A 13335-nucleotide genomic window follows, 5' to 3' on the forward strand; every position below is an offset into this window, starting at 1 on the left:
AGGTCTCAATTATATATTTGCTATTATCTAGTAGGAGTAAAGACAACAATCACATGTTAAAAGTTCATGTGCCAGGTAACTGCTTATGATTATAATATAGAAATAGGCCCTGACAAAGAATTAGGTAATCACACCATCTCACTATCCTGAAATGCCTTAGAAGTAAATCAGAAATAGGTATTTCTTCATTAGCTGAATAGAATCCCAAGCCATAAAGTACAGGTTAAACCAGGGTCAGTCTTGTCAATTATAGTGAAGTTATTCATTGTTTATTCAAATTACTGAGTACCTATCACATACTCAAGCCCCAGGAAAGAGATATAAGGCAAGTAATATATAATCTCTGACCTCAACAAGTGTTCTTTTAAAGCTCTTTAACTTTTTGTATAGTAACAGAATGGTCAGATTAACATGCAATCTTTTCCCTTACAGACAGCTTGTTGAATAAAATTAAGACAGAGTAACATAAAACTGTATTCAGAAAATTCTAAATTAATTAAATTAGCAAAATCAATGGAAAAAAATGATCAGTTGATACTTCGATGTACAGGTATAAAGAAAGATTTTACTAACTTTCATCAAGTATTATACTAATAAAACATATATAATAATTATTTCACAAATAAACCTTCAACTACAATTTTTATAAAAGTCTTACTAGTGAAAAATCTTAATTCAATTAATTCCCAATATCTCTAAACAAAAAAAATTTTTGTTTCATGACATGAGTAACCTGAGAAGAGTTTGAAACACTCTACCAACAATGTGACTATATTACCAAAGTAGAACTGTCATCCCATTATCCAATGGCTTAAAACTTTCAAAATCTACATACTGCTATTTTACAGGAAGCACATAATAGAGAAGAACAGAATTAAATATATCTTTTCCTGAAGTCAAGAAAATGATGAGAACTGCCTTCTAGGGAATTCCACTGGTGAAATGAATGAATCTTTTATTTCCATAAGAAAAAGAAACATATTTAATGGCATAAATACAAATTTACAAAACCAATCTGGTTTTGGCAAGAAAATGAAGGCAGACTGTTTTGAATGAGTAAGTTGGATGTGGGCAGTTTGGCTGGCTTTTGAGCTTTAAAATCAAATATAAACCTTCAAAAATGCAGAAGCTTTATACCATATAGTTATTTATCTAATAATAGGTTGGTAGCTGTGAAGACTGAACTTTACCATAAAATAGCAAGTTCTAAAATGATCAATTCACTTTACCTTTCAACCTTTTTAAGTAAACTGGAACATCACTTTTAATACTTTTGGAATCCTCTTCTGATCTTTCCCATACCATCTGAGGAGGGTTGTTCTGTGCTAGCCAGTCAGCTACTTTGTTTTCTGGTGCCATCATTCCAGTTTGAATCCCTGGTAGGTCTTGTGTTCCAGGAGAAGACTTCTTTGATTTGTGGCGCTGATCAGAAGTAAATTTTGTCACATGATCTCTAATAGTTACTTTCCCTGGGGTACTGTCATCAAATTCAATGGTAAATGAAGCATGCCCTGCACCTGTTGTATGAGAACTTGGTGTGTCTTTTGTTGGGATTTCATGAATAGTGCTCTCTGTTATTTGTGATGGTTGCTGAAATTCTTTTGTAGGGATTTCAAAATAACTTGGTTCCCTACAGAAAGGAAAAAGTACTTCTTCATTTGCAGCTGCAGATTGTTCCTCAACTTGTTTGGCATCTATGCTGCACCCTAATAAGAAAAATAAGAGAAAATTCAAAATATTTGGAAGCTTCTAGCACTTGAAGAAGTATAGTAATTGCCACTTGTATTATTCCATGGAAATCAGAAGGCAGATCATAGTCTGGATGATAAAGAATGGCAAATGTCACAGAAGAGAAATAATTCTGATTATCAACGTAGCATTCAGTTACCAATAGGAGATGCAAGATAAGCAGCACAGTGGCAAAAGATAGCAAAGCAGTTAAGAGATGGACCTTGCATGGCTAGGTCCATATTTTTTCCAGCTTGGATCCAGAAATCATCAAAGTACAAAAGAACTGAAATCAAATGGAGATGGATATGCATGTTCAATGTACATATAGAGAGAGATAGAGAAAAATATAAACTTCCTTATCAAGTAAGGAGGATGAAATATCTATGAAAACAAGTAAATTTCCAAAGGAGAACAGGTGCTCAAATGAAGAAAGAAACATGACATCAATATGTAAGCAATGTTCTGGACATAATGATTCCACTTTCCATTCTTCACCATTATATTCAGAGACATTACTTTTAGAAGGACAAAAATAATATTACCAATGTGTGATCCTTATAAGAAAATAGATACATTTTATAAAAAATAAAAGAATGAGTAAAGATAAAACATGTGGTTTGCTTGTGGCATTGCAATCCAAGCAGCAGTATGAAAACAAGTAAGTTAAAAATAGACAATTCAGTTGCCAGACAATTAATTCCAAAAGGAAATTCAGGTACATTTCTATACAGCAAAATACATCCAAGTGTCAAAATCCATGGAGGAAAAGCTGAACTATAAATCTCAGATCAAAAAGAGCTGGATAAGTAAGCAACTCTGGAACACTATTCCTCTGTTGCCTCAGGGACAAATATGAAGGTATAAAAACAAATGCATTTATATATAAAATATGTGAAGGTACATAAATGAAAATGATAACTGAAATGCTTTAGATGTGTTATCAGATACTGCAAATGCAAAAAGAATTTAAAGATTAAATTGCTCTGTTTTTCAGGAAACAAAAGAACTATTATCAAGATGGTAAAGAGTGAATTCAAATGAAAAATATTTCCCTAAAGCTCAAAAAAGCATTCCTTTTAAAAACAGATTGACAGAAACACCCTTTGCAGATAATTTATTAGGAAGGAAAGGCAATACAGGGGGGGACGAGGTTGTTTCTAATCATTTTCTAATTAAGTGAAGTATTGGGTCTTGACACATTTTTTCAAATATCAAATATGGATGGGATTCTTCAGGTGCTATAATCAGTTTCTTAGCAATACAATGAATATGAAACAGTCATAAAGCTGTTTGCTTTTAGGTTATAGAAGAATGGGACAGCAACATTTCTGTAGTCAAATGTGTAGCACAGTGTATTAGAAGACATCAAGTACCACTTCCAAAAAAAAAAAAAAAAGTGAAAGCAAATTACAGACAGTAAACAGAATATATAACAAAAACAATTTTCAACATAAAAATTATCCTTTTCAAAATCTACTTTTTCTCAATACTGAAAATGAAAAGTGTATCAAAAACACTCTACACTATCAAAGCAATAATTCTACACACTTTCTGGAGGAAGAGCATATACAGGATTCTTAATAACCTAAGCCACGTTTTAAAAAAACTTCTTTATTACAGAGTTCATTTATCTTTTCCTTAAAGTATCCACTTGAGTGTTTACTCTGAAGGCCTGTCACTTAAAATTTCCATGAGTAATATGCATTAACTACTTTACATACATAAATAAACTCATTAATGTTTTTATTTTTTCAACATTGATTTATTTACTATGTATCATGTACTGTATCAGTACTATGTACTGCACTTGATCAATTTCATATAGTACAACTGGTTTACAAACCTATCCTACTGGCTCTGATGCTTGCTCAACTTTGGCAAGTGACTTCTTGCAATTTTCAGCACCTTTAGGAGAATCTTCTTTACAATTAATCTCCTAACATTCACTTTTCAGCTGTATTCTATTCAGAATCAAACCTGTTAGACCTGCCTTCTGCTGACTTCTCAGCTTCCGTTCTATCCATCTTGGATGGCCGTGTGGCTGACAGGGTCTTGGTGCTCCAGCTGGGTGTCAGACCTGAGCCTCTGAGGTGGGAGAGCCGAGTTTAGGATATCAGACCACCAGAGACGTCCTGGCCCCACATAATATCAAACGGTGACAGCTCTCCCAGAGATCTCCATCTCAATGCCAAGACTCAGCTCCATTCAATGACCAGCAAGCTGCAGTGCTGGACACCCTATGCCAAACAACTAGCAAGACAGGAACATATCCCCACCCATTAGCAAAGAGGCTGCCTAAAATCATAATAAGGTCACAGGCACCCCAAAACACACCACTGGATGCAGTCCTGCCCACCAGAAAGACAAGATCCAGCTTCATCCACCAGAACACAGGCACCATTCCCCTGCACCAGGAAGCCGACACAACCCACTGAGCCAACCATACCCACTGGGGGCAGACACCAAAAACAATGGGAACTACGAACCTGCAGCCTGCAAAAAGGAGACCCCAAACACAGTAAGTTAAGCAAAATGAGAAGACAGAGAAATACGCAGCAGATGAAGGAGCAAGGTGAAAACCCACCAGACCAAACTAATGAAGAGGAAATAGGCAGTCTACCTGAAAAAGAATTCAGAGTAATGATAGTAAAGATGATCCAAAATCTTGGAAATAGAATGGAGAAAATATAAGAAATGTTTAATAAGGACCTAGAAGAACTAAAGAGCAAACAAACAATGATGAACAACACAATAAATGAAAGTAAAAATTCTCTAGAAGGAATCAATAGCAGAATAAATGAGGCAGAAGAAGAGATAAGTGACCTGGAAGACAAAATAGTGGATATAACTACCGCAGAGCAGAATAAAGAAAAAAGAATGAAAAGCATTGAGGACAGTCTCAGAGACCTCTGGGACAACATTAAACACACCAACATTCGAATTACAGGGGTCCCAGAAGAAAAAGAGAAAAAGAAAGGAACTGAGAAAACATTTGAAGAGATTATAGTTGGAAACTTCCCTAATATGGGAATGGAAATAGTCAATCAAGTCCAGGAAGCACAGAGACTCCCATACAGGAGAAATCCAAGGAGAAACATGCCAAGACACATATTAATCAAACTATCAAAGATTAAATACATAGAAAAAATATTGAAAACAGCAAGGAAAATAAAACAAATAACATAAAAGGGAATCCCCATAAGGTTAACAGCTGATGTTTCAGCAGAAACTCTGCAAGCCAGAAGGGAGTAGCAGGACATACTTAAAGTGATGAAAGGGAAAAACCTACAACCAAGATTACTCTACCTAGCAAGGATTTCATTCAGATTCGACGGAGAAATTAAAACCTTTACAGACAAGCAAAAGCTAAGAGAATTCAGCACCACCAAACCAGCTTTACAACAAACGTTAATGGAATTTCTCTAGGTGGGAAACAAAAGAGAAGGAAAAGACCTACAATAACAAAGCAAAAACAATTAAGAAAATGGGAAAAGGAACATACATATCAACAATTACCTTAAATATGAGTGGATTAAATGCTCCAACCAAAAGACACAAACTGGATGAATGGATATAAAAACAAGACCCGTATATATGCTGTCTACAGAGACCCACTTCAGACCTAGGGAAACGTACAGACTGAAAGAGAGGGGATGGAAAAAGATATTCCATGCAAATGAAAATCAAAAGAAAGCTGCAGTAGCAATTCTCATATCAGACAAAATAGACTTTAAAATAAAGACTATTACAAGAGACAAAGAAGGACACTACATAGTGATCAAGGGACCAATCCAAGAAGAAGATATAACAATTGTAAATATTTATGCACCCAACATAGGAGCGCCTCAATACAGAGGCAATTGCTAACACCCATAAAAGGAGAAATCGACAGTAACACAATCATAGTAGGGGACTTTAACACCCCACTTTCAACAATGGACAGATCAACCAAAATGAAAATAAATAAGAAAATACAAGCTTTAAAAGATACATTAAACAAGGTGGATTTAATTGATATTTATAGGACATTCCATCCAAAAGCAACAGAATACACTTTCTTCTCAAGTGCTCATGGAATATTCGCCATGATAGATCCTATCTTGGGTCACAAATCAAGCCTTGGTAAATTTAAGAAAATGGAAATAATATCAAGTATCTTTTCTGATATGCTATGAGACTAGATATCAATTACAGGAAAAAAACTGTAAAACTACTAACACATGGAGGCTAAACAATACGCTATTAAACAACCAAGAGATCACTGAACAAATCAGAGAGGAAATCACAAAACACCTAGAAACAAATGATAATGAAAACATGATGACTGAAAACCTATGGGATGCAGCAAAGGCAGTTCTAAGAAGGAAGTTTATAACAATACAATCCTACCTCACGAACAGGAAACATCTCAAATAAACAACCTAACCTTACAACTAAAGCAATCAGAGAAAGAAGAACAAAAAAACCCCAAAGTTAGCAGAAGGAAAGAAATCATAAATATCAGATCAGAAATAAATGAAAAAGAAATAAAGGAAACGAGAGCAAAGATCAATAAAACTAAAAGCTGGTTCTTTCAGAAGAGAAACAAAATTGATAAACCATTAGACAGACTCACCAAGAAAAAAAGGGAGAAGACTCAAATCAGCAGAATTAGAAATGAAAAAGGAGAAGTAACAACTGACACTCCAGAAATACAAAGGATCATGAGCGATTACTACAAGCAAGTCTATGCCAATAAAATGGACAACCTGGAAGTAATGGACAAACTCTTAGAAAAGCACAACCTTTCGAAACTGAACCAGGAAGAAATAGAAAATATAAGCAGACCAATCACAAACACTGAAATTGAAACTGTGATTAAAAATCTTCCAACAAACAAAAGCCCAGGACCAGATGGCTTCACAAGTGAATTCTATCAAACATTTACAAAAGAGCTAACACCTATCCTACTCAAACTCTTCCAAGATATACTAGAGGGAGGAACAGTCCAAAACTCATTCTATGAGGGCACTGTCATCCAGATACCAAAACCAGACAAAGATGTCACAAAAAAAGAAAACTACAAGCCAATATCACTGACGAACATAGATGCAAAAATCCTCAACAAAATACTAGCAAACAGAATCCAACAGCACATTAAAAGGATCATACACCATGATCAAGTGGGGTTTATCCCAAGAATGCAAGGACTCTTCAATATATGCAAATCAATCAATGTGATACACCATATTAACAAATTGAAGCAGAAAAACCATATGATCATCTCAGCAGATGCAGGAAAAGCTTTTGACAAAATTCAACACTCTTTTATGATAAAAACTCTAAAGAAAGTGGGAATAGAGGGAATTTACCTCAACATAATAAAGTCCATATATGAGAAACCCACAGCCAACATTGTTCTCAATGGTCAAAAACTGAAACCATTTCCTCTAAGATCAGGAACAAGACAAGGTTGCCCACTCTCACCACTACTATTCAACATAGTTTTGGAAGTTTTAGCCACAGCAATTAGAGAAGAAAAATAAATAAAAGGAATCCAAATCAGAAAAGAGGAAGTACAACTGTCAGTTAACAGATGACATGATACTATACATTGAGAATCCTAAAGATGCTACAAGAAAACTACTAGAGCTAATCAATGAATTTGGTAAAGTAGCAGGATACAACATTAATGCACAGAAATCGCTTGCATTCCTATACACTAATGATGAAAAATCTGAAAGAGAAATTAAGGAAACACTCCCATTTACCATTGCAACAAAAAGAATAAAATAGCTAGGAATAAACCTACCTAAGGAGACAGAAGACCTGTATGCAGAAAACTATAAGATACTGATGAAAGAAATTAAAACAGATGGAGAGATATACCATGTTCTTGGACTGAAGAAGTCAAAATTGTGAAAATGACTCTACTACCCAAAGTAATCTACAGATTCAATGTCATCCCTATCAAACTAGCAATGGAATTTTTCACAGAACTAAAATAAAAAATTTCACAAGTTGTGTGGAAACACAAAAGACCCCAAAGAGCCAAAACAATCTTGAGAAAACAGAAACAGAGCTGGAGGAATCAGGCTCCCTGAATTCAGACTATACTACAAAGCTACAGTAATCAAGACAGTATGGTACTGGCACAAAAACAGAAATATAGATCAATGGAACAGGATAGAAAGCCCAGAGATAAACCCACGCACATATGGTCAACTTATCTTTCATAAAGGAGGCAAGAATATACAATGGAGAAAAGACAGCCTCTTCAATAAGTGGTGCTGGGAAAACTGGACAGCTACATGTGAAAGAATGAAATTAGAATACTCCCTAACACCATACACAAAAATAAACTCAAAATGCATTAAAGACCTACATGCAAGGCCAGACACTATCAAACTCTTAGAGGAGAACACAGGACACTCTATGACATAAATCACAGCAAGATCCTTTTTGACCCACCTCCTAGAGAAATGGAAATAAAAACAAAAACACACAAATGGGACCTAACGAAACTTAAAAACTTTTGCACTGCAAAGGAAACTGTAAACAAGACGTAAAGACAACCCTTAGAATGGGAGAAAATATTTGAAAATGAAGCAACTGACAAAGCATTATCTCCAAAATATACAAGCAGCTCACACAGCTCAATATCAAAAAAAACAAAGAACCCAATCCAAAAAAGGGCAGAAGACCTAAATAGGCATTTCTCCAAAGAAGATATACAGATTGCCAACAAACACATGAAAGGATGCTCAGCGTCAGTAATCATTAGAGAAATGCAAATCAAAACCACAATGTGGTATCACCTCACACCATTCCAAATGGGCATCATCAAAAAATCTACAAACAATAAATGCTGGAAAGGGTGTGAAGGAAAGGGAACCCTCTTACACTGTTGGTAGGAATGTAAATTGAAACAGCCACTATGGAGAACAGTATGGAGGTTCCTTAAAATACTAAAAATAGAAGTACCATATGTCCCAGCAATCCCACTACTGGGCATATACTGTGAGAAAAGCATAATTCAAAAAAAGTCATGTACCACAATGGTCACTGCAGCACTATTTACAATAGCCAGGACATGGGAGCAACCTAAGTGTCCATCTACAGATGAATGGATAAAGAAGATGTGGCACATATACAGAATGGAATATTACTCAGTCATAAAAAGAAACGAAATTGAGTTATTTGTAGTGAGGTGGATGGACCTAGAATCTGTCATACAGAGTGAAGTAAGTCAGAAAGAGAAAAACAAATACCATATGCTAACATGTATATATGGAATCTAAAAAAAAAAAAGTTCTGAAGAACCTAGGGGCAGAACAGGAATAAAGATGCAGACTTAGAGAATGGACTTGAGGACACGGGGAGAAGGAGGGATAAGCTGGGACGAAGTGAGAGAGTGGCAATGGACATATATACACTACCAAATATAAAACAGACAGCTAGTGGGATGCAGCCACTTAGCACAGGGAGATCAGATTGGTGCTTTGTGACCACCTAGAGGGGTGGGAGGGACACATAAGAGGGAGGGGATATGGGCATATAAGTATACATATAGCTGATTCACTTCGTCATACAGCAGAAACTAACACAATGTGAAGCAATTATACTCCAATAAAGATGTTACATAAATAAGCAAACCTATCCTATCTATCTATCGTCATTCATTCATTCCTTCATTCATTTTGCTCTCCACATCCTTACAGGTAACAGAGTAACCCTGAGAACAAGGGTTAGTAGTTTCCTACTACCACTACCTGAATACCCAAATAAAATGATGTGGCTGAACTATGAAGCAATAACTACAAAAAGCTGGCCCAGAGGTATAGCATTTATCATTTACTTGTTATTCACGATTCAAATGAGTATGTTCCCAATTTTCCTCCCTTGTGAAAAAAACTTCACAGTTAATACTGACACACTTTTAATATGCTTTCACATTATAACACATTAAAAAAGCAGAGATCAACAACTGCACATAACTATGTTTAAGATTATTATTTCCTAAGTTAGTCCTACTTCAAAATTGCCTTTACTCCAAGGACTAGAAACCCTGAGACTTACACAAGTTAACACCTAATTTAACCAGAAATCGCTTATCTAACAATGTCAAGCAGCACAACAGAGTGGAAAGGCAGCATATATGATATGATTAGTGGAAAGTAGTGAGAAGATTTGAAATCAGGTAAGTCCTGTCTCTATCAGTCCTTAATTCTCATTTTCCTCATTGTTAAATGAGAAAATAATATCTACCCATAAGATTGTTGTGAAGATTCAGTGAGATAAGTTATCCAGAAAAAGTCTGGCACAAAGTAGGCACAAAAGTAAATGTTTCTCTTACTTTTCCTCCCCCAACTCTTCAACATAGCTAATTAGGGAAACAAGAAACTAAAACCAAAAATCTAACTCTAAAATAAAAAACCCAAGACAGATATGACAACACCTATATCCTCATATTTGTGATCTTTACTACCAGGAAAGTCCCTCATTGAGAACCTTTTTTGACTATTTACTCAGATTACATGTGGCAAATCTGGAGGGGATGTAAAAGCAAGGATTAAGGTCAGACATATTGCGCTAAGAAGAGTCAAGTTGTCGAGATAAGACAAAAAACAATCAAGAGCAGACACATGGCTCAAAAACACAGTAGTTCAGAACCATTCATTCAGTATATGGAGCAAACAGTCTTACATACTTCAAGTCTCCCAAAGGCATCACTGTAATGTATCATAGTTCAATCACTGATGTTCATAATGATGCTTCTGAGTCATAAAGCAAACATTTAAATTATATTCAGCCTTCTGTGCTTAAGAAGGCAATGACATGGGTAATTCATTTAATAGAAATATAGGAAATGGTTAAACTTAGAAAAAAATTTCAGTTGTAAAAGTAAAGTTCAGTCATCTGGAAAATTCATTATGTACAGGAATTCATTTCTCTGAAGATGATAAAACCAGATCAAGTGTGGGCCTGGTATATTTTGGAATTGTACGCCCACTAGAAAAATTATTAGGGGTCTTCTAAATTAATATAGAAAAATAAAACAGCTTTCCTCTTTCAGTACACTGACGAAACATTCTGAAATTTATGAATTTAACATGCATTTCTATTCAAAACCTATTTTGTTTATACTAAAGTAAACTAAATTATATACTAAAATACTAATATTTTATTTAGACCAATATTTTATTATTAATCTCAATTGCTAGATATTTAAAAGTATTTAATAGCTGATTATGCTAGAATTAATTATGTTTATCAAAATCAGAAGAGCAATATCCTTAAATTCTTAAGGTATTTTATGATTGTGTGACCTTCCAGGGAAACTGATACCATACATAATTCAGAAAATATGTTCCCTTCATTCTTCTGTACTAAATTAAATGAAATATTAAGCTGTTTCGAGATGATAAAGACTATAATTATGAAGGCAAATTCTGCTTAAGATATCCATCCAACCTAGTATATTCAAGTACTTCAAATTACAAAGACTGGGAAACTCCTTTTACCAAAAAGGAACTACAACTCAAAAGTTTTCAAATTTAGTTTAATTAGATTAAAAATCAGTGTAAAAGAGCCAAAAATCTACTCTTCACAGTTGTACACACCTTTTCAAACTGTATGCAACACTTAAAGGCCTTTAATTGTAACCTAAAAAGTGTTTAAACCGTTTAAACCAAGTTAGAAGGTAGAAGAGCATACCTGATCTAAAATGAGGACAAATTCTCCTTTAATAGGACTCAAATATTCACACAATTTCAGGAGAACTTGATTGCTCTAATATTTGCTTCTAGGGTTCTTTGGGCTTTAAGGTAAATTGGTAGGAGATTCTGGATACACATGGACCCACAGAAAGGGACATAAAAAGTTACTAGGTAGTAGATTCTCTATTATCCTTTCTGGAATGTTCACCTTTCAAAATAAATACTAAGATTTTACATTCTAAAAATTGGTAACCAAGAAGCAAATCACTTTTTGCTTTTACCAAAAAAGCATGCTTAGAGCACAAATAAACTAATCATTTATATTTCATAATCTGAAACACTAAAAAAACCCTTAATTTCAAAATGACCAAGTGAAATAGCACTCAATACGCATTTTCAAATTTGATTCTACAATATCTGCTGGCATCATAAATTATTTCAGATTAGTAAACTGTTTCTCTCACCCTATATTTTAAAAGACTACAAATGATAAATCTGAAACAATAACATCCTCATACTAATATAAGAAAGCAAATGAGACTCTCATTAAGGCTTTTAATCAGCTGAATCTGACAGAGTGCTTCAAGCTACTTAACAAAAGACGTGCATCACTTAATTCCTTCTAACTCAAAACTAATCCCAAGATTATTAGACAGCTTTTGTCATCTGGCAGAAAAGATACTCAATGAGACACGCCACACAAGCTGGTAATCATTTAAGAATTTAGTTTCATTCACATGGATGAAATTACTACTGGATGTTTCACAGTTTGAAATTCAGTTCATTAACTTAGGTATGAGAGATCAATTTTTTATGTCAATTTGTTTTTGGAGTGCTTGTTTTAATCTTTATACTATACGAAGTATATTCTTTTGGAGTGACTGTGTGTGTGTGTGTGTGTGTGTGTGTAATGACTGCTGAAATGTTAACTGTTTGTGGTTAAGAGCATGGACTCGAGTCAGGCTACCTGGGTTCAAATCCCAGCTACACTACTTGCTAGCAGGGTGACCTTGTGAATAAATTCACATAACCTTGCCGCCGTTTCCTTATTTATAAAATGGGGATGATAACAGTAACTACTTTTAGGTATCACTGTGAAAGGATTAAATGATTAAACATATGCAGGGCACTAAGAAGAGTGTCTTGATAAAGCAAGCACCACTGAAGTGTTAGCTGTTGTTAATAAGTCATGGTTCTGTCTCCAGGACAAAAATTACATTTACTGTATTTACATTTATTATAATTACATTGATTGTATTCTAGAAGATATGTATTTCAGATTTCAAAAGTTCTTTTGTGTGTGAGGGTGGAAGGATCTTTAATGGCCAGATAAACTCAGTATCACAATTATTTTCAGAATTTGGCAACAGTTAAATTCTGCTGTTTTCTTCTAAGTTAACCACCAATTATTAGTACATTTTTTTTTCTCACTCTCCTCTCTCTCTCTCTCTCCCTTCCTTCCTCTCTCTCTCCCCCTCCCCTTCTCTCTCTCCCTTTCTCTCTTTCTCCTAGATGGCTCTAGTACACAATGATAATATAATATGTGATTCCTGAAGGAACTTATAGTTTAGATGAGAAGGCATACACACAAAATACTGAAGGAAAGTGTTACATATTAGCAATAGATATAAACAGACATACCCTTTAGAATTTTATATTACCTGATTTATGTGTATACATGTCTGTGGGAGAAGAGCAGGCAGGAATTAGTCTAATTTATGTGGAAATGCACTGGGAGAGAGCACTAAACAACTGGTAGTGGGACGCAAGGCTAAGAAAGTGGGACAAAATTAGAGAGAACTTTGACATAATACCTATTGGGCAAGCAAAAGGAAGCTACTGTAGTTTCTTAAAGAAAGGAAAAAAAACGGCAGCTTAGATTTATTATACAAAATGAACAGCAGAA

At 34.8% G+C, this 13335-nt stretch overlaps 1 protein-coding gene across 8 annotated transcripts in view; it reads right to left on the reverse strand.

Moving 5' to 3' along the window:
* The window catches only part of CEP170 (centrosomal protein 170), a 137853-nt gene that overhangs the window by 52827 nt on the left and 71691 nt on the right, over nt 1-13335 (reverse strand). For all 8 annotated transcript variants that reach the window (XM_081254932.1, XM_081254931.1, XM_081254930.1 and 5 more), the window contains exon 8: nt 1230-1706. In XM_081254932.1, coding sequence (XP_081111058.1) covers nt 1230-1706 — 477 coding nt within the window. The remainder of the gene's footprint in view (nt 1-1229; nt 1707-13335) is intronic.

This window comes from Mesoplodon bidens (genome assembly GCF_964165515.1).
Source record: "Mesoplodon bidens genome assembly, chromosome: 2".
Classification (NCBI taxonomy): Eukaryota; Metazoa; Chordata; class Mammalia; order Artiodactyla; family Ziphiidae; genus Mesoplodon; species Mesoplodon bidens.